This window comes from Capricornis sumatraensis, chromosome 5 (genome assembly GCF_032405125.1).
Source record: "Capricornis sumatraensis isolate serow.1 chromosome 5, serow.2, whole genome shotgun sequence".
Lineage (NCBI taxonomy): Eukaryota > Metazoa > Chordata > Mammalia > Artiodactyla > Bovidae > Capricornis > Capricornis sumatraensis.
The window spans coordinates 106,071,650-106,096,750 of record NC_091073.1 but is presented as its reverse complement, the minus strand read 5'-3'; the positions used below and the strand labels follow the sequence as shown (position 1 = coordinate 106,096,750).

The window sequence follows — 25,101 nt, the reverse complement described above, 5'->3', positions numbered from 1 at the left end:
TCGTTTCACAGGTGTCTGTGAAAACAATAGTCTGGGAGCTAAAGATGAACAGATGCCTGATGGAAGGCGGAGACTCAGCAGTTGATGAGAAACAGGGCCTTAGTAAAGTGGAGTGGTGTTTTTTCAGAGACTTGAAGAAGAAAAATGATGGCTGATGATGCCAGAGCAGGGAAGGTATGCTTAATATAGCAGTCCAGGGAGAAATGGAAAAGTGTATGCCATGCAGGACAAAGAAAAAATGGATTTTGAAAGGATTCAATGAAACCCAGAGCTGGACTACATCGGGTATGCTGAGTAAAGGGTAGAGATGAGTCATGGGTGACTTAGGTTTTCTGTTTGCAGTGGTGAAGACATCTTGATGTTGAAATGTTCCAAGGCCTTGGGACCTGGGAAAGAAAGTCCCAGAGAGATGACAAAGAGCTTTGTTTTCATCACATTTGATTAGAGCTGCTGACAAGAACATGGGTCTAAGCCGTCTTAGAGGGCATAGATTCTAGGGTTAAAAAAATTCAGACATATCTGTCATTTACCTACGGGAAGTAGCTGGGTCCCCTGGCAAGGATAAGCTACAGAAAGAACCTGATGTGTTTGGTGTGGACAAGTAGAGGAACGGTCTTCTTTTCAGAGTCTGAAACCTGGACTAGTGATGTACATTCTTTCGCTTATCATCCATTTGAGATTACCTTTTATTTTCTTTTTCTAACTAGTATGGAAAATACCCCCTCAACTTTTTAAAAGAGAAATAATGACTTCTTTGTTTGCTTGGTCATTGAAATGTTAGACTAGTATAAGAAAGCAATATTTATAGCTCAATTCAATCACTCAGTTGTGTCTGACTCTTTGGAACCTCATGGATGGCAGCATGCCAGGCTTCCCTGTCCATCACCAACTCCTGGAGCTTGCTTAGACTCAACATCCATTGAGTTGGTGATGCCATCCAATCATCTCATCCTCTGTCATCCCCTTCTGCTCCTGCCTTCAGTTTTTATCAGCATCAGGGTCTGTTCCAATGAGTCAGTTCTTTATCAGGTGGCCAAAGTATTGGAGCTTCAGCTTCAGCATCAGTCCTTGCAATAAATATTCAGGACTGATTTCCTTTAGGATGGACTGGTTGGATCTCCTTGCAGTCCCAGGGACTCTCAAGAGTCTTCTCCAACACCACAATTCAAAAGTATCAGTTCTTCAGCCTTCTTTATGGTCCCACTCTCATATCCATGCATGACTACTGGAAAAACCATAGCCTTGACTAGACAGACCTTTTGTCAGTAAGGGGATGTCAGTAATGGGGATGACAGTAATGTCTCTACTTTTTAATATGCTGTCTAAGTTGGTCATAGCTTTTTTTTCCAAGCAACAAGTGTCTTAATTTCATGGCTGGAGTCACCATTTGCAGTGATTTTGGAGCCCAAGAAAATAAAATCTGTCACTGTTTCCACTGTTTCCCTATCTATTTGCCATGAAGTGATGAGACCAGATGCCATGATCTTCGTTTTCTGAATGTTGAGTTCTAAGCCAGCATTTTCACTCTCCTCTTTCACTTTTATCAAGAGGCTCTTTAGTTCCTCTTTGCTTTCTGCCATTAGGGTAGTGTCATCTGCATATCTGAAGTTATTGACATTTTTCCTGGCAATTTTGATTAAAGCTTGTGCTTCATCTGGCCTGGCATTTCGCATGATGTACTCTGCATATAAGTTAAATAAGCAGAGTGACAATATATAGCCTAGATGTACTCCTTTCCCAATTTTGAACCAGCCTGTTGTTCCATGTCTAGTTCTAACTGTTGCTTCTTGACCTGCGTACAGATTTCTCAGGAGACAGGTAAGGTGGTCTGGTATTTCTGTCTCTAAGAATTCTCCACAGTTTGTTGTGATCCACAGAGTCAAAGGCTTTGGCATGTCAGTAAAGCAGAAATAGATTTTTTTTTTTCTGGAACTCTCTTGCTTTTTCTACGGTCCAGCAGATGTTGGCAATTTGATCTCCAGTTCCTCTACCTTTTCTAAATCCAGCTTGAACATCTGGAAGTTCTCGGTTCACATACTGTTGAAGACTCACTTGGAGAATTTTGAGCTTTACTTTGCTAGCATGTGAAATGAGTGCAATTGTGTGGCAGTTGGAACATTCTTTGGCATTGCCTTGCTATCTAGCATTAAACTTGGGAGAGACTCTGATGCTGGGAAAGATTGAGGGCAAGAGGAAAAGGGGTAGACAGAAGATGAGACGGTTGGATGGCATCACTGACTCAATGGACATGAGTTTGAGCGAAATCCAGGAGATGGTGAAGGACAGGAAAGCCTGGCGTGCTGTAGTCCATGGGGTCGCAGAGAGTCAGACATGACTGAGCAACTGAAGAACAACAACAAAGCATTAAACTTACTCTGTTTACAAGTAAGAGTCATAATTTTGGTGAAGAAAAGTGTACACATGAGGGTTTTTTTTTTTTTGCATGTGTACACTAAGTAAATCTTTTGAAATCAGTCATTCGCTCCACAGATATTTGTTAATGCATACTCTAAACACAGTTTCCTATGGGAGGACCTGAGATACCAAATGCAGACCACAGATAGAACTTAGCAGTTCATCTCTGGGATCAATTTGCTTGAATTAGAATCTGGGTTCTGCCACTTCCTAATGGTGTGATTTTGAGCAAGTGGCTCAACTCTTGTCTTTCTTTCCTGATCTTTAAAATGGAAATAATATTCATAATACTCAACCTTGTACTATTGTTTTAGGGATTAAGTTAATATATATTATACATTTAAAACAGTGCCTGGCAATTAGTAAGGACTAAATAAATACTAGCTCTTGTCATTATTGCTTTGCTCTTGTTATTATTGCTTTATGCCAATTGCCACATAATTCAGTACATAATTTACCAACTGACCACAATATTAACAACCAGAATAAGTGAAAGAGATTGTAAACATAGGCACAGAAAGAACACGAAATCAGGAAGGTAAACATGAAGAACGGGGCCTGGCACACAGCTCTCAAAACATTTGAGCTGTTACTGGCTGGTCTTAAATTGGAATACTTCACCTTAGCAACAGTGGATTAGGAGTCCATATAAATGAAGGTGAGAAGTATAGAAAGAACCGATATTGCACTTTTTTTAGTGGCTAATTATGGGCTCAAAATAACATTAATTGAAGAATACTTACTTTTGGCAGAGATGTTTCATCATTGATCTCTTGCAAAGCAATATCCCACGGGCTGTGGGACTGGTTGGCCTGGGTGTGCGACCCTGGTTGGCCATATTCCAGCTAGGGGCCGTATGCCAGCTCGAGCCTGTATATCAGCTGGGTAACGTAGGTTGAGGGGTTTAATCTCAGTATCCTTGTCTATAAAATGAGAACAATCATAGTGCTTGCCTTCCAGGGTCACTCTCAGGGTTAAATTAATTGTTATATATCTAAAGCACTTAGAACAATGTTTAATACGTAGTAAACACTCATAGTTAAGTGTTCACTGTTTTCAACACTTCCCCATACAACTCACACTGGAGGTGATTTCATTGTCCAGGCACTCAGGGTGGGACCTTGGGCAGGCTGGCGTCTACCTTCTGTCTGAACAGTGAGCTCCAGCTTAGTACGACTCTTTGATACATTCACCTGCTTTCCTCCCTTCTCCTGGCCTCCAGAACCCAGCCTTGGAGTTTTCCCTTAAGAGATGTTTACGCCAAAAATCGGTCAAGATTTGCCAATTCTGTTGAAGAAATTCACAGGGCAAATGGTGAAGTATGAAATACTGAAGGATTTAGACGAGGCATGCTTATTTAATTCACAAAAATTTCCTTTTTACTTTAGACATATGAATAGCTAATGGGTGCATATGTGTATATCATATAAGTGGTATTGCCCTATGTAATTTCTCTTTTTAAGAGTACAGACATACGATATAGATATATGTATATCTGTGTATGTGCATATATAGATACATATGTATTATTTATATATATATAATGACACACACATATATATATATAACTCATATACATCACATAAAGATACTTTCTACTCTCAATTTAATCTCTTTTATCCCCCTCCCAGGAATCAGTTTCTAGTGAGTGCAGTTATTTATGGAAGTGATCGAGGACCTGCATTTTGGTGTTGTGTCTATGTTGGCTCTAGTTTGTGGGCTTTTTAGCTGCTGTCTTGATAATCTCAGCATCTAGCCTCAGTGCTCACAGCTGCTCCATTTCGTCCTTGGATGTGAAGGACTGGTCATCATGAGACAGCAGCTTGTTTTTGTTTTCTTGCTGACAGCTAAATGGTGATGCCCAGGAAATCCGCCGGTCGAGTTTGACCTCTGATAGCAAGCTGTTTAAATAAAATTAGAAGATACGTCGGCTGTGCTTCTTACTCTCCACAGTGCACTACTGGCCTTATTGGGTCATGTTTTCCTTCTTTTTTCCTTTTTTTTCTGGCTGTGCTGCATGGCATGTGGGATCTTAGTTCCCTAACCAGGGATTGAACCAATGCCCCCTGCAGTGGAAGATCAGGGTCTTAGCCATTGGCTGGCCAGGAAAGACCCAGGTGATGTTTTCCTCCTGAAAGGAAACTTAAAAAGCGTATAGATATAGTTTAGGGAAAAAACATTTTTTTAATCAAGATCCGAGCTTCAGAAGTTTTGCAAATTAAAAGCATGTATAGAGTGTGTACTGACTCTTATTTTTGTAGTTTATGGAAGTGACTCAGCCATCTAAGTTCTAAGCTATGGTGCTCTGCTGATCTTTTGCCAGAGAAATAAGGCTGTGAAAGTAAGGTCATATGGAAAAAGTATAACACGTTTTCTACTGATTCCCTTTCACCCTATCTTCTGTCATACCTCAGAGGTTATATTTGTCATTTTGTTTTCTCAGATTTATTTCCATTGGCAGACAGAGTACAAGCTAATACCTAGTAGCTCAGAATGAAAGCTCCTTTTTTTCTAATTTCGACTGCTGCTGGAATGTTGTTCTCAGCAACTTCTTACTGGCTGACCTTCTTCACCTGAAGTCATTTATTTTATGATTTAACTGGTAGATCGAATCAATCTACAAATATTTATTGATATGGTTTACAGTTGGTGGTTTAGAGGAATTATTATGGGAATGTGGTTCAGCTATTGTGTTGCCATAGGTTCTGATGTGATGGATTTAATTTCTTGTATATATTGATACTTTCAGCTGTGTTATATCAGCCAGCTATATTCCTGAAAAACAAACCACTCCTAAACTCATCAGCTTTTTTTTAAAAAAAAATTTTTATTGGAGTATGGTTGTTTTACAATGTTATGTTAGTTTCTACTGTACAACAATTAAATCAGCTATAGGTATACATGTATCTCCTCTTTTTATGGATTTCCTTCCCATTGAGGTCACCACAGAGCACTGTAAACAATCCCTTGTGCTACACAGTTGGTTCTCATTAGTGATTTATTTTATATATTGGTGACTCCGATGGTAAAGAATCCACCTGCAATGCAGGAGACCTGGGTTCAATCCCTGGGTCAGGAAGATTCCCTGGAGGAGGTCATGGCAACCCACTCCAGTATTCTTGCCTAGAGACTCCCCATGGACAGGGGAGCCTGGTGTGTTGCAAGTCCATGGGGTCACAAAGAGCTGGACAGGACTGAGTGGCTAAATACCCAGCACACACATCAATAGTATATATATGTCAATCTCCCAAGTCATGGCACTCCTCTTTCTCTTTGGTATCCATACATTTGTTCTCTCCATCTATATCTCTATCTAAACTCATTAGCTTTGACAACAGTCATTTATTATTGTAGTTCACACATTTGTGCCTTGACTGGAGGTTGGCTCATTTCGGTGGGGTTAGGGGCAGTGACTTGTTTTACTGGTTTCAGCTAGATTCACTCACATGTCTAAGGCTGAGAGTTGGCTGATCTTGGCCAAGCCTATCTGGGGACAACTCTGTTTTATGTGTCTGTCCTCCTGGGATCGGTAGATTGTCCTAGCACATCCTTCGCACTGTGATGGCAAAGGCACAAACGTGTGAGTTCAGTTGTGCATTTCAAGACTGTACTTGCGTTAGGAAGCGCATATCCTTTTAACCAGAGCAAGTCAGGTGGTCAATCCCAGGATAGGAATTAGTCCCCAGTGGGAGGATAAAGGCACAAATGAAGAACTGTGGAGCCAATTACGTGATTTATAACATATGTTAAGGTGCTCATTGACTCTATGTTGAGGGACTCTGAATGGGCCCCTTGACCCACTAAGGCTTCTAGTATTACTGTTTTGAGGTATAAAGTAGAGCAGCCAGAAGCCCGCCATTTCCATGTGCAGTCATCCTGGGATGATAATATTCCCTGTATAGGAAATTTAGAAATAGTATGAAATTGTGGGGAAAAAATTGCTCATGTTCCGAGTTATTCTCCAGAGGTCATTCTGTCACTTTCCTTATTAATAGTGCACACATTTATATCTTTTTTTTCTTAATACTCTATCATGAATCTTTGCCTTGTTATTAAAAAGGCTTTAACATGTAACATTTCTGGCTGCATAATATTTCCATTGTATGAGTACACCCTAATTCATTAACCTTGCCCTTCCTTTTGACTGTTTTGGTTACTTTCAGTGTCTTGTGATTATAAATAATGCTGTAGTGAGCATATCTGTGCAGAAATGTTTGTCTATGTTTACTTGTTTCTTTCATGGATCGAGAAACCTGAGTTTTGCCACTTGTTTGCTGTGTGGTCTAGAACTGCCTGTTAGTTTCCTCATCGTAAGATCACATATTGAGCTTGATGGCCTTAAACTTCTTTCTAATTCAGAAAATATCTTTCAAGGGAAAGTAATAAATTGCTGGTTTGAACTGGAAGCAGGCAGGCAACTCCAGTTGTTTGTCACCAAAAAGCTCAGGAAGCTTCTTTGGGCTTCTTTGGAAGCTTCTTTGGGCTTCTCTCTTGGAAGAGTTCAGGGGAATTTTTATTTCATAGTTTGCATGTCGTTTGTCCTTCAGCCTCCATCTCTGATATAACAGATTATATTTACATAAAATTTTTTAAAAACAAGAGTATAGGGCACTGAGCATTAGGATTATAAACTCTTGACCTACTTAATGGATGTGTGCTTTGAGAATGGCTTAGCTTATTGGAAGGACTGACCTGTCTTCATTTTGATTGTAATTTTATGTTTAAATAATTTTATTTATTTGTTTATAGTTGGCTGTACTGGGTCTTCATTTCTGCATGGGCTTTTCTCTAGTTCTGGGTAACTACCTGGCATAACTCTCTAGTTGAGGTGTGGCCGCTTCTCGTTGTGGTGGCTTCTCTTGTTGTGGAGCGTGAGGCTTAAGTAGTTGTGGCTCCCCAGCTCTAGAGCACAGGCTCATCTGTTGTGGCCCACGGGCTTAGTTGCTCTGCGGAGTGTGCGATCTTCCCTGATCAGGGATCGAACCCATGTTTCCTGCACTGGCAGGAGGATTCCTTACCACTGAGCCACCAGGGAAGGTGCGCTTGTAATTTCGTATCTGCTTTTTGTATTTATGTTTGCCTTTTCTTTTGTGTCTTGTGATTTACCTGTCATCACAGGGATCATAACAGCACAACCATGGGGTCTGGCCTTATCTCACCATTTCCTGATAATTGCATGTGCTCTTTTTCTCAGTGATGCCTCCTTACTGTTCATTTTCATATGTACTGAGGCTGGATTTCATCTTGCTGTCTCTCTTCCAGCCTCTGCTGGGGATCAATATTGCTCACTGTGGACAGGCTGTAAGTGCTGACAGGTGGAGGTATGAACACATCACTCCTGAGTGGAAAAAAGTGTGATCTGTGCTCTGTCTGTCTCTCTGGCCACTCCCCACATCGGTCCTGAGCATGTCCTCCTTGCAGCTGACAGAGACTTCTCATTCCGAACTCCTCCTGGGAGTGGTGTTAGAAACTATTTGGGACTTCCCTGGTGGTACAGTGGATGTACCCTGCCAATGCAGGGGACACAGGTTCAATCCCTGGCCTGGGGAGATGCTGTACGCTGTGGAGCAACTAAGTCCATGTGCCGCAGCTGCTGAGCCTGTGGACCCTAGAGCCTGTGCTCCTCAGCAAGAGAAGCCACCCCAGTGAGAAGCCTTTGCACCACGACTGGAGCGTAGCTCCTGCACACTGCAACTTGAGAAAGCCCACACGCAGCAATGAAAACCCAGTGCAGCCGAAAGTTAAAAAAAAAAAAAGATACTTGGTTTGGCTCCTCATCCAGTTAGTTGCCCCCGCTGCCCTCAAGCTGAGCTGGGGTGCCCATCTGGCCAGCAGGACTCTGCACCCAGTACAGTGTGGTCTCCATCCTCTGACCGCCTTCAAGAGGCCTTTTGTTTCCTGCCCCTCCCGCTCGGCCAGGATGTGGTCCCCAGTCCCCTGGGAATGATGGGACTCCTCCACCGCCCCAGAGTGCTCAGCAGCTCCGGAGAACCAGCTCTAAAAGCAAAACATCTTCAACCGACTGAAACCTTGTCCGTCTTTATTTTACCCCAGGAAATATTAATACATTGGGGCTGGAATATTTAATTGAGTCAGTTATAAATTGGATTTTGGGGAAAATCATTTTCTTCGATGCAAGTGAATCTAACTTTCCCCTGAAGGAAGTTGCTTACGAAGTACAACCTTCATCACTGCAAGCTATAGTTTTTGGCTTCCGTACTCACTCTTCCACTGCCCCTTGACGGTTGAGTGATGTGGTGTTCATGTACCTTTTCTAAGAAAACTTGAACCTGATTCTTGAGTGTGAAATAATTCATAATGTGAATGACTTTGCTGCCCTCTACAATAACAGTTCACAAAGGTGTGAATGTTTATGTACATTTTAATAAAGCAAGGGAGCATATCTTGGCTTTATTTCAGTCTCGTTTTGGTAAACTGGCATCGGGTGAGGAATGCTGACTCTGGGAACTTCTGACTTGTTTTCTCTTGTTCTGCACCTGCTTCCAGCTGCCTTGCTCTCCCCTGCCCTGCCCTTCCCCCTTCTTTTCCAGGGCTGCGCCGAGGTACCTGCTCTCAAGTAACTTCGTGAGAAGTGCAGGGTACCGTGCGGGCTCCTGGGAGAACGCTGCTGAGTGATGGTGGTGCTTCTGTCCGATCAGTGCTGTTCCTTCATTGCAGTCCCCAGGCCTGTGATGATCACGAAAGCCAGAGGCCAAGACCAGACTCAGCAAGAAGCCACCCTTCCCTCTGGATTTCATGCATTTCAGCAACATGTTTTACAAACTCTGAAGTTTCTGAGAGGGCTAAGTAAAGTTCTGGAAGTCTAGGGCTGGTGTAAGGCTTCAGTGCAGTTGTAGGAGCAGACTGGGACCAGCATGGGGAGTGAGAAGAAAACAGGAAGCAGATAAGCACCCACTGGGGAGAAGGGCAGAGGCCTTCTAACCATTGTCTCTGGTCCTGTCTCCTGAGACCCTGGTTGCAGTCATTCACTCTCTCCTGCTTGTTTTTATTTTTTAATTGTAGAATTGGACAAAAAGTTTGTTGGGGTTTTTCTGCAAGATGTTATGGAAAAACCCAACGAACATTATGATATTTTTTTATTGGAATATAGTTGCTTTACAATGTTGTGTTAGTTTCTGCTGTACAGCAAAGTGAATCAGTCACACGTATACATGTGCCTCCTCTTCCTTGGATTTGCTTTCCATTTAGGTTGGCACAGAGCATTGAGTGGGGTTCCCTGTAGATATTAGTTATCTATTTAATACATAGCAGTGTATGTGTGCCAATCCCAATCTCCCGATCCGTCCTCTCCTTCCTTCATATTTTTAGATGTACTTATTTATTTATGAATAGATAATAGGTTCATTTGGCTTGAAAACCAAAAAGTATAAAACACTACACACTGGAATTGTCCATCCTATCCTATTCCCCATCCACCCAGTCTCTTCCCACTGTGCCCAGGGAGCTTAGTTTCTTTGTTTCATATGCGTGCTTCCAGAGTTGCCTTAGGCGTCCTTACACTCAAGTGAATGAAAGCATCGCTTCTTGTTCTGCCATTTGTTTGTTCATCCTTTGATCTCCTCTCTCATGTTCTCATTTTATTTCTTTTAATTCTACTCTCAGTAATTTTTTTATTAATTATTAATTTATCATAGTTTTGGTTGTGCTGGGTCTTTGCTGCTGTGTGTGGGCTTTCTCTAGTTGGGGAGCACAGAGGCTACTCTCTAGCTGCAGTGTGAGGGCTTCTCACTGTGGCGTCTTCTCTCGTGGAGCACAGGCTCCAGGTACATGGGCTTCAGCGATTGCAGCACATGGGCTCAGCAGTAGAGGTTCTCGGGCTCTAGACCACAGGCTCAGTAGTTGTGGCTCAGGGGCCTAGTTGCCCCGAGGCACGTGGGATCTTCCCAGACTAGGGATCAAACCCGTGTCCCCTGCATTGGCAGGTGGATTCTTATCCCCTGTAGTACCAGAGAACTCCCTCAATAATTCTTTGTTGGAGGTTTTTTTGAGGAGAAAGGTCAGTGGTCACTTGTTTTACTTATACCTGATGCCCTGAGCAGACTTCACAGTATGCTTGTCTTTTTCCCATAGATGAAGTGGAGAATGAGAAATGGTACCTGTCTCCAGACTTTCCACCAACAACCATCAAGACAGAGCCCATCACGGACGAGCCACCCTCGGGACTCGTCCCCTCTGTCACGCTGACCATCACCGCAATCTCCACCCCGTTTGAAAAGGAGGAAACCCCTCTGGAGATGAATGCTGGGGTAAAGTCCCTTTTCTTCCAAAAAAACAGATTAGATCGAGAGATAACAGATCCTCATTCTCCAAAAAGGCATTTAATCTTTTTGGAGCCAGTGGTTGTATATGTTTAAGGATATGTAACTGTATATATATGTGTGTGTGTGTGTGTGTATATATATATATATATGTAAAGGTATATTTATGTCTATATCCAGAGCATGTTGATTTGGTGTCAACATTGGTTATATCACTTCCTTTAAAGGCATTGTCCAGAAAAACTGGTTGAAAGTCTCATTTCGGTTTTTCTGCGAATGCTATTACAAAAGTGAAAAAGTTCAGGGATATCCATGTTGGCAAAAAATTCTCCCTGGAATTGATTTTTAAGCCAGTTGGAAGGGAGTGGTTTCAGCGATGGTGCTATTCATAGCTTTCTGGGCTGTGGCAACAAGGATTGCTTGTTCCTGTGTCTGCTTTATTCCCCTAGTGCTGTGCGAGTTGCCCTGACTTAATTCAGGGATTTCCCAGCTACCAGCTCTCGTGTTACCCGTGGAAAACGTAAGAAACTGGGAGTTGCTCGGTTCCGTGCCTGTAGCAAGTAGGATTTAGTTTTGCTCCACCTTCTCTTTAGGTGTTTCGATGTCTGGTGATGGACCAGGGGCATACTTGTACATCTTCTTCTGGATATTCGGAATCCAGTCCTAACTTTCCTTGTGCTCACAGCCACAGGTTATGTTACAGTGACTCCACTGGCATTCTCTAAGTCTTTTCTCCTCTGAGCAAGGTAGAGGAATCAGGAAAAGGTAACACAGCAGTGGTGGCACCACCAAGGCGTGGCTGCATCCTCACTCCTTGTGCTGTTTACCTTCCATCCATCGGGAAGCTGAGGGCCGATGGAGATGAGGTGAACAGAGCACCTGCATGCTGCCCTCTAGAATTCCTTTCTCAGTAGCTACCTGAGTCTGTTTATAAGATGAGGCTTCTGGAGTCTGTATTAGTCTCCTTGCTCTGTGATGTTTTAGTTTGAATTTTGAGCAAGTCACTAAGAAAGATCAGAGTCATGGCCTTTCTCCCATGCATGGACCAGATACCTGTCCTCCTTTCCCTACCCAGTGTTTCGTGGTTATGTGTTGTCAGTTGTCAGGAACCTGGAGAGAATGCACGCAATTGGGTTCACACAGTTCCTCTTGCTAGAGGCCCGTGACCCTTTAGGAATGTGCCAGACTAGTTTTGGGGTAAAATGCCTGTACAGTACCATAAATACAATAGAATGAAGCACTGACAAGTGAGCCCTGGCTTCTTCATTTGAGAATTCTGAGGGCTCCCTCACCTGTACTGCCAGAGCTGGCAATGGGTGAGGGTTAAGGACTAAAATACTTCCCGGTCCAAGAAGCAGCCTGCGCTCAGCCAGGCCTCACCAGCCCTAGCACAGCCCTGGGAGGGAGACAGGATGACAAACAGCTCCCCGGGGTGTTGCTTCGGGTTTGTTACTGGCTTTTAAAAACTGTGTTTGAATTTCTTTCTTTAGGTTGATTCCTCATGCCAGACCATTATTCCTAAGATTAAGCTGGAGCCTCATGAAGTGGATCAGTTCCTAAACTTCTCTCCCAAGGAAGGTCTGTCTCCTCTCCTCTTTGGGCTAACAGGTGTGGGTGTGTCACCCCAGGGAAGGTGGGGACCATTGATTGTACTAAAAGCAGAGCTTGTTTTATGAAATAGCTGTTCTTGACTCTAAGTACAAACTTTAAAGCTAAATTTTATTTTCCCATATATGTGTATGCTTAATTGTCAAGTTAAATCTTCAACTTTTATTCCAAGCCAGGGTGACCTTTCAACATGTTTATAGACTCTTCTGACTTGGGTGCTGACAAGGGAACACGGGAACCCCTGCCCTCAAGCCATCCTATGAGTAAAAGACAGCTCCCTGCCCTGGCGAGATGATCACTACAGACCTAATGGGCATTTACAAAGCCAACTTGCCGGCTTAAAACAAACTCTAATTTTAAACCCTTTGTGAAGTGGATTCACAGTTTCTCTGTCTGGCAATTCAGTATTTTTAAATGTTGATTTTCAGGTGGCTCAGCTATGGGGTCTCACAGAGTTGGACACAACTGAAGTGACTTAGCAGCAGCAGCAGCTGGTAGAGAATCTGCCTGCAATATAGGACATGAAGGTTCAGTCTCTGAGTCAGGAAGATCCTCTGGAAACGCGGGAATGACAACCCACTCTAGTATTCTTGCCTGGGAAATCCCATGACCAGAGGACCCTGCTGGGCTACAGTCCATGGAGTCAGGAGAGTTGGACATGACGTAGTGACTGAATCACCACCAAGCACCACCACTCCTCTATTCCTGCGTCCTTCAGGCATCTTGCATCTGTTTAGAAATAAGTGGTGTCAATACTTGAAATGGGCACACTCTCACCTTTTTCTTTCCCTGTGTCAGTTTTTCCCTTGACCCCTGTGAAGCCCATGGGTAGGAATTCTGAATGCAGACCCCTAAGTCTCAGAGAGTCTAAGAAGCTCTCTCAGCCTTTTTAATTGATATACTTTGCCCAGCTCCTTAATTCAGTGCCTTAAGACGCACCATCCCCTCCCTTTTTATTTATACTTTCAGCACATGGTTAGAAGGACAGCTCATCGATGTGACCAACAAATAAGAGACTAGAATACGCGCTGGTCATGGGAAAGGTATCCATGCTGTGGTGTGGACATAATGTGCAGATGTTACAATATATAGGAGCAATGCTCACAGAAACAAAGTCTACTTCATCCCACCAGAAACATACTCAAGATTTAACGTGACACTTTAATCAAGGTTGGCATTTACCTTTGTCATCAGTAAAGAAAGGATTCAATTATTTTTTTATACTTTTTTGGCCACACAGCACAGCATCTTAGTTCCCTTTGAATCCATGCCCCTTTGGAAGTGTGGAGTCTTCACCACTGGACTGGCAGGGAAGTCCCAGGATTCAGTTTTTATAATTAGTAATACTGACTAAAATCCGTATATTTATTTTAACTGAGCGATACACATTTTAGTGCCTTTCAGCTTTAAAGAAAGTAATTCCTTTCATTTTTGTGATACTGGGAACAACTATCAAATACATTTTGCTCTTTCAATCTGTGTTGCCATATGCTTCCGAAAATGTCATCACCGTACCAGTAAGCCCCTTGGTGGCTTCAGAATCTCCGATCTCTAGAGGAGAAAAGTTTCAGGGTCCTTCCTTGAAGTGCCCATCTTTCCTCATTATCCTAGATAAACAGGGAGAAGGAAATTCAATATGCTTGAATGTAGCAGGGCTTCTAGGCAAAGTGGCTTGTTGTCCCCAGCCCTGTCAGGAAGTAACCCAAGAGCCACATTTCAAATGAATTTAGAAATCTGATACTGAGGCACTTGTGACCAGGGCAGTAGCTCTCAATAAGTGGGTAAGAGGAGATTCGAGTTTGCTTCACTTTTCCTGCCGTGCCATTTCCATTTTCGTGTGTGTGTGGAGCACCTTCTTCTTGGAAAGTAGAAAAGTACTAGAATAATTTGCACTGTGCCCAGCCAAAGGGAAAAGTAAGCTCTAGTACTCTTGACTAATTCTCCAGACCAATAGCTCTGCATGGCAGACACTGGAAGCCCCTGTGAGGTTTGTCTGCTCCTGGGTTTTGTTTTGCTTTTGTTTTTATTTGCTTGTTTGTTTACCATGGCTAAAAGATAAACATTGTTAAAATTCCGTTCAGTAGCTCAGTCATGTCTGACTCTCTGTGACCCCATGGACTGCAGCACTCCAGGCCTCCCTGTCCATCACCAACTCCTGGAGCTTGTTCAAACTCATGTCCATCAAGTCTGATGCCATCCAACCATCTCATCCTCTGTTGTCCCCTTCTCCTCCTGCCTTCAATCTTTCCCAGCATCAGGGTCTTTTCCAATGAGTCAGTTCTTCCCATCAGGTGGCCAAAGTATTGGAGCTTCAGCTTCACCATCAGTCCTTGCAATGAATATTCAAGACTGATTTCCATTAGGATTGACTGGTTTGATCTCCTTGAAGTCCAAAGGAAACATTGTCAAAAGATAAGCTCTGAAAAATTAAAACTTTCAATCGTTTATTTGAGCAAAAATTAATTAGACTTTGCAGCGCCAAACTGGTTAGAAGTTTCCTCTGACAAGAGCTGGGGGGGAGACTTTTATAAAGAGAAGGTGGAAGCAAAGTAAGGAGATTATTTATGAGCTATAACTTAAAACTTAGTTGGCTGTTTGTGACCAGTTGTCCTTAGATTCCAGCCTGGTAACCTTGAAGCATTTACAGGATTAGATTTTGGTTTGCCTGTGTAAGTGGCCAGAGCGCTGGAGACACCCCAGGGTAACAGCTTCCATGCTTATTAATTGACCTGGCACTACAGAGTCCCATAGGTCATTATGGGGTTGGGAAAACCTTACTTAACACTCTTAGGACTCTTTTCTAGGTGAACAGATATTTAAGACACCTACCTACCCTCCTTAGCTGCCTGGAAGCTGTGGCCAAAGAGTTGACAATAGAGATGTATGGGATTGTTTTAGAATATTCTTTAGCTTTAGGAGTGCCCGTGGACTCTTAAAACACCAGGGAGCTCTACGGCAGGGTAGGTTAGAAAGAGAAAAGAGAGGGGTTAGTGTAAGAAAGAAAGAGGAAAAAGTATGTGCTGTTAGTGGGGGTGGGGCAAGGTGGGGAAGTGACTGAGAGAGATGGATCGCCTGTGGTTCCCTGGGACTGTCGGTGTTTCAGTGAGCAGAAGAGCCCCATGCTTCCAGCTTCTCACCTCCAAAGGCAGCTCTGAGGGTCCTTTTTCTGAGGTGAGTAGCTGTGTCTCAGGAAGGCTCCTTCCATCTACAGTATCTCAGGCAGGAGGCCTTTCCGTGGCCCCGGGCTGTTCTCTGGTCGAGCAAGTCCAGGTGTGTATGCGGCCCCTGGGCTCCTCGCCCAGTTCAGAGCTGCTGCACTCCGGGCTCTGTTGTCGTGGGGGGTTGCGGAGTGAAAGGCTTACCCAAGGTCACGTCCCTTGGCTCAGTCACGGTGACTGGCCATCAGGGGATTGCAGCACAACGTGAAGATTCACAGGTCAGGAAAAGAGCGAGACCCCCAAAGCACATTTGCCAGGTTGAACTCGGAGACAGTTCTTCCTTTGGAACCTGCCTCCTCCGCGCTGGAGGTGCATGAGCGGCGCTGACCCAGGCTCCGAGGCTTGGCAGAGTATGAATGTCTCCCTGGGGAGAGGTGGAGGATGCTTGATGCTGGGGAACGTTGCGGGGACACCCCACTCCCCCTCATTTATCTTCCAGTGCCTGCTTTTCTATCCGCAGATGGACTGGGTGTTATCGGAATCAAGAATGCCTGGCATCTGGCCTGTGGGCCCTGCCATGCACATTCCTGCAGAAACAAATGAGCTTTTCTCAAACCCTCATGGGCTCCCTGCTTCTGCTATTTGTTTTCTTTTCTTCTTTTTTTTTTTTTTTTAAGATACATTAACATGGTGGTTTACAATCAAACTGTGGAAACTATATGAAATGAAGCGAGGGAACATTATGCCAGCACCATCCCTGCCTACTGTAATTTCCCATGTCCCCATTTTGTCATAATTTGATTACTTTCTTACATATTTCCCCGAGTTTCTTTATGTAGTTATAAGCAAATAGGCTCTGTATTCTCTTTCTCTCCTTTTTCGTACAAAAAGAAGTCTACTCTACACACTGTCTCGCACCTTGATTTATTTCTCTCGTTTATAGGTTGAGACCAGCATACACTTAAGTCACATCTACTGAAACTCCTGTTGACCAAAGTAAAACTCAAAAATCCAGTCCAAAAACGTATCCACAATGTGCTGTGCTAAGTTGCTTATTCATGTCCGACTCTTTGCGAACCCATGGACTGCAGCCCGCCAGGCTCCTCTGTCCATGGGATTCTCCAGGCAAGAATACTGGAGTGGGTTGCCATGTCCTCCTCCAGGGGATCTTCCCAACCCAGGGATCGAACCCAGGTCTCCCGCATTGCAGGCAGATTCTTTACCAACTGGGCCACGAGGGAAGCTCATTATCCTCAATAAAGCCAGAAAATCAAGCCAAGAAAGCGCCTGCTTGAGGCTGTATCAAGAACTGCAGAGTTGGAACCCAGAAATTGAATCTACTGTTTTTCGAAAGAAACACTTAAATTTTGCCTTCACAGTACATCTTGGAGGCCGTTCCATGTCCACTAGGAGAGATTCCTCATCCGTTTGTTCAACTGTCCCTGGTTGGATGTTGGATGTTTAAGTGCCCCCATGTCCTGCTTCGTTGCTCTCTGATGGATGCAATCCGTTCTTTTCCCCTCAGCCTCCGTGGACCACCTGCACTTACCACCCACTCCTCCTAGCAGCAACAGCAGTGACTCCGAGGGCAGCCTGAGTCCCAGCCCGCGCCTGCACCCCTTTGGCCTTCCGCAGACCCACAGCCCCGCCAGGGCCCCGGCGCGGGCCCCCTCAGCGCTGGCCAGCTCCCCGCTCCTCACTGCTCCTCATGTGAGTGTCCCTGCATCCCTGCAACCCGATCCCCCCATTCTGTCATTTGGAGCTTCACCCAGCGTGGCTGCCATTCCGGGCCACTTGGCTTTTCTTCCTGTGGGAAGTTTTCAGTCTGATTGCTAAAGCTGGGGGATGACAGACTTAGAGAACATTTTCTAAAAACTGCCTGTGATCTCATCGTGCTAACACATTCTTTTCCTTTTCTGTGCATGCTTCCGGTTTTTATTCCTGTGCTTATTTTTTATAGCTACAACCATGAGGAATAAAAATGTTGTCATTCTTCTCAAAATTATATCACAAATATTTATCATCAATTTAGGCAGTCTTTGTGACCTAGGATAGGAAATAACTTATTTTTTAAATAAACAATCTTTGATGAACTGAAAAATTGCCCTGAGATTAAATGTTTTGATGTCTAAAGCGCAAGCATATAATTTAACCCTTTTTGTCTGTGGTTCAGCTCTTAACCCAGTGACTCAGGATGGAACTCATGAGTCATTATTCATCCCTCACATATATAATTTCTCCAAGTAAAAAATAGGGATATATAATTAATTTTATATTGTTCTGATTAGTCAATTGATTTCTCTGAGGATTTAAAAATCATAGTCAACCTTACTGAATTTATAATATCACATAGAGCAAGTCTGAATGAAGTTCAGTTCAGTCACTCAGTCGTGTCTGACTCTTTGCGACCCCATGAACTGCAGCACGCCAGGCCTCCCTTAACCATCACCAACTCCCAGAGTTCACCCAAACCCATGTCCATCGAGTCGGTGATGCCATCCAACCATCACATCCTCTGTCGTCCCCTTCTCCTCCTGCCCTCAATCTTTCCCAGCATCAGGGTCTTTTCAAATGAGTCAGCTCTTCGCATCAGGTGGCCAAAGTATTGAATGAAGTGAGATATGTAAAAATTCTAGAAAAGCCATCTATCAATTAGCATAACTTTGAAAAGTTGAATGCAGTCTGTCTCAGAAACTCAGCAAGTTCTTAGATCTGTGGCCATGTTCTTATTTATCACTATTACTGAGGGCCAGTGGGTTACCTCTTTCCACTCCATCATTACCTTCTCACCATTAACCCTTCACTCTTTTGATTACTGAAATAGTGTTTGTTCTATGGGTCTGTGGGTCCTGCCACAATCAGTTCATTCTACATGGTCATGGATTAAATCCTCCCCATGTCAGACCTTGGTTCAGCATCCATGCTGTGTCTCCCTACTATCTGTTGGCATCAAGCTGTCATACCTCTGCTGGGTACTAACACCCTCTGTATGTGCCCAACCTGCAGCAGCTTCAAGAACTCGCCCCCTCCAGGCAGAGCGGCTTCTTCTGTTACTCTTTACAAGGCTGCCTTTTGTTGGAAAGTCCTTCCCTGTGTAAATCACCCCCTTTCTTCCAGGAGGCCCAGTTCAAGTCTTATCTGCTACCCTAAGCCTTCCCTTATCGCAGAGACTCAAACAAGTGTTCTCTTTCTTCATATTATTAATGCACCTGGAGTGAGTATCACAGTCTAGCATTTAATTGCTCTCGTTCTTTCGTGTGTTTCAATTCAGCCTCGGTCTCGATCATTAGCTGCTTAAGAGACAGAGTTCGTTTTGATTCCTGCATGCATTTAACACAGAGTTAATATGCAATAGGTCCTCCATCTATTGACTCATTATAAACACATTGTCCTAGCGTGGATGACATGGGGTGAGCTACAGTGGTCATCTCCATTGACGATGGACAGTATAGGACAGTGCTAACCAGAGGCTGTCGTGGAGCAAGCCTGCCAGTGTGCCCCTGGGAGTCCGAGCCCTTTCGCTGGACGTGGAGGTTGAGAAGCAGCTCCTAGTGTATAGAGAGCATCTTGCAAAATGGCCTTTTCAGGAGAACAACAAAACTTCCCACAGAACTCCAAGTGAATTCCTCATCACTCCAAGGACAGGAAACCTCCAGGGATGTAGGAAATGAATTCTATCCTTTAAAAAATTTCCATGTTTTAGCCAGTGGGGTACTTTGTGGGAAATAAAGGTGGAGGTTTCTTTACCTCTTCCCTTCAATTATAATCCTTGGGTTGTAACACTCACACGGGTATCTTCTCCACTTTTTTGCTTCCACTTCAGAGTGCCCATTTCTCACCCAAACAGATGGGCCTCCTTTTTCCTTAGTTGTTTGCAAGACATCATATCAGACCCTCCTCACCCTTCAGGAGGCTTCCCTCCAGTGCACCCGGCTGCTCCTCTTTGACCCTTTTCTGCTCCTTGGTCTACACAGAAGCTGCAGGGATCAGGCCCCCTGGTCCTGACGGAGGAGGAGAAGAGGACCCTGATCGCCGAGGGCTATCCCATCCCCACCAAGTTGCCCCTGACGAAATCAGAGGAGAAGGCCCTAAAGAAAATCCGGAGGAAAATCAAGAATAAGGTGGGTCCATCAGATGCAGGCACTTCTGTGAGCAGAGGTGTGAGCAGAACCAAGCCATGTGTCTGTCCCACCTTCCCGGTGGCCAACACTGGCCCAGCCCTTGGTGTCGGGACCAAGGCTTGGCCCTGTCTTCCTCCAGCCCTGCCATCCATCTTCTGGGCAGTGGGCCCCCAAATTGGGTGTGCATGCTCCATGATGCTCAAGATAACCTATTCAGGCATGGGAGGAAAATATTAGAACTCCCATTTACATTAAAAAACATCTCAGCCTTTAAAATTTCTATTTTATAACATATACAATATTTCCCCTAGTAGGCATCTATGCAATTTATAAATATTTATAAATTATAATATTATAAATACATAACTATCAATATATTATGGGTGCTTGCTTAATTTTTTTTCTTGATAGGGGTTTTCGTTAAAAAATTCTGCTGGCTCTTCTATACCTGGGTCTAGCGGTTTCCTGGTGCTGGGCCCCTATAGTGGGAATAAGGGACACAGAGGCCCTGGGGCATGGCTAGGGTGTGGATAGAGCAGGAGAGAGGAGACTAAGAGAGGAAGAATGAGAGGGATTAGAGTCATAATTCTTCACCCACGTGCAGAACCACCAGGGAATTTTTGTGTAACTAACCCCAACTGGCTTATATTATGTATTACAGTGACCCAACTAGGTCCACAGAATTGAAATCATTTTTCTGACCCCATAGAAATGGTTCATGATGTACATGTTCTGGTCTGACTCCTGGACCACCATCCTTCTCACTGGGGGCCTAGTTTGTTGGAAAGTAGATGAGAGCATAGACTGATTGAAACCAGGGGGAACAGAAGAGGCGATTAGTAGATGAGCCAGCAGGTTAAAGAAATGGGAAATGGCCACAGAAGTGAGTAGGGCTTCTGTGATTACTGTGCTCACAGCCTCCAGTCACCTGGGTTTACTGCCATGTTGTTCAGTTGCTGAGTTGTGTCCAACTCTTTGCAAGCCCACGGACTGCAGCATGCCAGGCTTCCCTGTCTGTCACTGTCTCTGGAGTTTGCTCAAACTCATGTCTGTTGAGTCAACGATGCCATCCCACCATCTCATCCTCTGTTGTCCCTTACTGATACAGCTGGAGCATAATCCTCTTTTCTCCCTTTTCATTGCAGATTTCAGCCCAGGAAAGTAGGAGGAAGAAGAAAGAATACATGGACAGCTTGGAGAAAAAGTAAGCCTCCTGCCAAACTGGTTGCGTGTATTGAGCAATTCATGTAGAGAAATGTGAGTGCCAGGGGGCCCCTGATTTCCATGACAAGGGGGTTCAGTTTCTCACCTGGCTCCCAGCAAAGGCTGTTGGTTTATCAGCCTGTGTTTTGCCTGCCACCTAGTGGTTTTTAGAGGAGAAGCTTATAAATCTAGCAAGAAATGAAAAGTACAACTTCCTTGGTGGCTCAGATGGTAAAGAATCCGCCTGCAATGCAGGAGACCTGGGTTCGGTCCCTTGGTCAGGAAGATCTCCTGGAGAAGGCAGTGGCTACCCATTCCAGTATTCTTGCCTGGAGAATCTCATGGACAGAGAGGCCTGACGGGCTATAGTCCATGGAGTCACAAAGAGCTGGACTTGACTGAGTGACTAACACATTTCCACTTTTCGATCTTAGTAGGCATTTGTACAGAACTGTTTTCAACCAAGGGTCCATAAGTCCTTGAAGGCTTACTTTCAAATAAGCACAAATACAAACCTTCATGCACATTCCTGGACTCCTCAGAGGAGAGGTGCTATTTTGGCAGAAAAAAGCAAGGCTAATTAATCAGTTACCCTTGGCCACACTCCCTCGCACCCTAGAGAGCAGCAGGGGATATAAGACAAGTTGGCGTTCTTTATTTTCTGTCTGCTGTGATTGGTGTTATAGGTGAGTGACTTTGCACAAAACACTTGAGGATACCTTGTGTTATTCTGAATAGCTTGGAATATCAGGAGGGCTCTTAGAAAAACATAAATTAAAACACAATCTTGTATTACCCTAGAAAATAGTACCCATCTGACAAACTAATATCAATTTAAAATGGGAATGAGTCCCTGGATCTAGAAGTGAAACTTTATGTATATGTGGTGAGAGGAGCAGTTGGTGGATCCTGGCTGGTTCCTGAAGTTCCTACTGAAAGTCAGTGTTTCTTCCTCCTGATTTAGGTTTTGGTAATAAGAATTATTGGAGAAGGAAATGGCAACCCACTCCCGTATCCTTGCCTGGAAAATCTCATGGATGGAGGAACCTGGTGGACTGCAGTCCATGGGGTCGCAAAGAGTCGGGCACGACTGAGCGACTAACACTAACACTAATAAGAATTGTTACCAATCATTGTTGAGGTATCCGGGGTCAAGATGTTTCGATGAAAATTTCTTTATGGCCTCTTGGGGCATGCCTCCTCCAGCACCTGTGTTCCTTGCCCTGAGGTCCTAAGGTCTTGTCCTTTCCTCTCCCCCTACCCCAAGCCCTGTCAGTCTTTCTGGCCAAGAGCACAGCTAGCAGCATTCAGATCCTGTAATATGGAGGGAGAAGTGTGATGAGCATTGAGAGCCATAGGGAAAAGTCAAGAGAAATCAAGTTTGAAAAACCCTTTAAGAAGTTTGGGCTTCCCTGGTGGCTCAGATGGTAAAGAATCCACCTGCAGTGTGAGAGACCTGGTTGGATCCCTGGGTTGGGAAGATCCGCTGGAGGAGGGCATGGCAACCCACTCCAGTGTTCTTGCCTGGAGAATCCCATGGATAGAGGAGCCTGGAGGGCTACAGTCCATCAGGTCGCAAAGAGTCGGACATGACTGCGTGACTAAGCACAGCACATAAGAAGTTTACATTGTGTACCATTCCAATCCATTTTCCATTATTGAGCCATTTGTTACTAATCTCTTTTTTTTTTTTTTTCTTTTGTGTCCTCACCCTTTTCCCCTACTCAGGTTAGCCTAGCTCTCTTTCTGGTCTCCCCAGAGTAGCTGCTTCTCTGTTTATTTTTCCTCTGAACCCCACCTGCCTCCATCCTAGCTCCTGGTTTAGTGCTTGCTCCCCTGATAAAACTCAGGTTTTTCTTTTTCTCTCTCCTCTGTAGGGTAGAGTCTTGTTCAACGGAGAACGTGGAGCTTCGGAAGAAGGTGGAGGTTCTGGAGAACACCAACAGGTGAGGGTCCCTGGAGTGAGGATGGAAGGAGGGGAGAGAGGGGCAGATCAGAAAGGGAGCTGGGAAGAAAGGGGAGGAGATGCCATAGAGTAGTTGTGCCAGGATGCTCAGGGTGGCCGTGCTCCATGCACCTGTTCCTGCCGCCTGTGTACATGTGCGTGCGCGCGTGCACACACACACACACATACACACACACACATACACATGCCTGTGCATGTCCTTTACTTTTCCTAAAATACGTGAGATTGATGAATCTGACTCTGACAAGGGCTTTCATGAAGAGGGAGTTAAGAGGAGGCTTGGGAAAGAATATGGTCAATGAGTCTGATTCTTCTGAAAATGACATCAGACTTTATAGAGGTGGCTAAGGAGGGAGTCGGAGAAGGCAATGGCAACCCACTCCAGTACTCTTGCCTGGAAAATCCCATGGACGGAGGAGCCTGGTAGGCTACAGTCCATGGGGTTGTGAAGAATTAGACATGACTGAGCAACTTCACTTTCCTGCATTGGAGAAGGAAATGACAACCCACTCCAGTGTTCTTGCCTGGAGAATCCCAGGGACGGGGGAGCCTGGTGGGCTGCTGTCTATGGGGTCGCACAGAGTCAGACACGACTGATGCGACTTAGCAGCAGCAGCAGCAAGGAGGGAGTGACCACTTTGTTGTCACCCAATTTGAGTAAAATAAATTAGTGCTTATTAGTGGAAAAAAAAGGAGGGAAAACCAAGTTTGTTTTTTAAAAAGTTTTTAATTACTGTGTTTAAAAGTTAATTAATTGGTTACATTTTAAGTCCATTTTGAAAAATAATTGTAGGACAGATGGATTAATGAGTTCATCTGACACCTCCTGTGTCAGGTACTGTTTTCAGGACTTTATAGATATTAACTCATATAACTTTCTGATGACCCTACGACCTAGTCCTATTACTATCCCTATTAAATGGTGGAGGTAATGGAGACTCAACAGGGAGGCCTGATGTGCTGCAGTCCATGGGGTCGCAAAGAGTCAGACACAACTGAGCAACTGAACTGAACTCAATGGAGACTCAGAAAGGTTAGGTGACTTGCTCAAGGTCACAGAGTAAATGCCAGAGCTGCGTTTGAAGGCAGGCAGTCTGGCCCTAGAGCCTTGATGAGCTTTATCCTGGGTCATGTTAAGGTATAGGGCTGAGAAACAGTGGTTGAGGCGTTTCGTCGTGTGTGTGTGTCCAGAATCTGCTCATGCTTTGAAAATTATTCATTAGTCAACGGATCCTGTTGCCCTTAGCTGTTATAGATCCAACAATCCAAACAGAGAAAAATTGACTTTGAGGTAAGCAAAATATTAATTCATCCTTTTAAGGCTTAGCATTAATGCCTAATAACAGGTTTGCAAATGTTAAGGGGTCAGGGCAAATCTACTTACATGTCATCTGATAATAGTGTAAAATTTGGCTCCCGTTTCCTAAATCTTCATGGTCTATTGCTCAAACAGCAGGCTAATTGAGTCATCAGTTAAAAATACCATCAGTAGGAAAAGTGGACTTTGTGACCCCACTAGGTTTCTCTCTGCATTTCTGGGAACGTGTGCTCATATGGCAGGTCAAGGACAGTCACCTCCAGCCCTCTGTAGACAAACAACGGAAGTAAGTAAATGCCACCAGCTCCATGTGATATCACCTTGATCCCCCATGCAGAGGAACTGGTTTCCAGTGGCACTTCAGGGTTCCGGTTTTGCTGTTGTCTTTGGCGATTAGTCTCCTGAGGCTTCATGCCTTCTTATCTCCACCTTTATTCTTGCCAGAGTGGTTCTCTGGGTCCTAAACCCCCACGAGAGTCTGTATCCATTTTGTAAGCATCCTGAGCAGATTCTAGTCCCACCTGCTGTCTTAGCCATCACTATTGAAAAAACCCCATGTTCATGAGTGGGACAAATCCAGGCCATGAAATGGTGAAAAGGGAAAGAGGAATCCATCCAAGATAATGGAGTTTGGTCCAGGTTGGGTCTTGTCTAGGGGTTCCGGATGTCAGGTCTTCCTGCAGCCACACGGGGGCAGCAGAGGTGCAAAGAGCATTGGGTGCTTGTGATGAGAAGGGCTCTATGCCTGCCCCCTTTACTGGGAAAGGATCTCTCCTCCCCTCCCCAGGCTCACCCTGCTGTATCATATATTTTAAACCTAAAAAAGAAAACCCACACACATGTAATATATGCCCATTGTAAAATAAATTTAGAAAATACAGTTAAAAAAGAAAAGAAAATCCCCCCAAATCTTTTCACCCAAAGAAATGTTTACATTTTGAAATGGGATATTTTATATGTATGTACTTACGTTGTACATCCTCTTCTGTTAAGAACCTTCCCCATTTAACAGAAATCACTGGCCATACTGGCC

The 25,101-nt window shown here is 44.3% G+C and overlaps 1 protein-coding gene across 1 annotated transcript in view; it reads left to right on the top strand.

Moving 5' to 3' along the window:
* The window catches only part of CREB3L2 (cAMP responsive element binding protein 3 like 2), a 124,284-nt gene that overhangs the window by 82,372 nt on the left and 16,811 nt on the right, over positions 1 to 25,101 (top strand). Inside the window, exons 3-8 of the mRNA XM_068973120.1 lie at positions 10,507 to 10,682; positions 12,185 to 12,272; positions 16,986 to 17,170; positions 19,435 to 19,581; positions 20,727 to 20,785; positions 22,662 to 22,730. Of these exons, the coding sequence (XP_068829221.1) occupies positions 10,507 to 10,682; positions 12,185 to 12,272; positions 16,986 to 17,170; positions 19,435 to 19,581; positions 20,727 to 20,785; positions 22,662 to 22,730 (724 nt within the window). The remainder of the gene's footprint in view (positions 1 to 10,506; positions 10,683 to 12,184; positions 12,273 to 16,985; positions 17,171 to 19,434; positions 19,582 to 20,726; positions 20,786 to 22,661; positions 22,731 to 25,101) is intronic.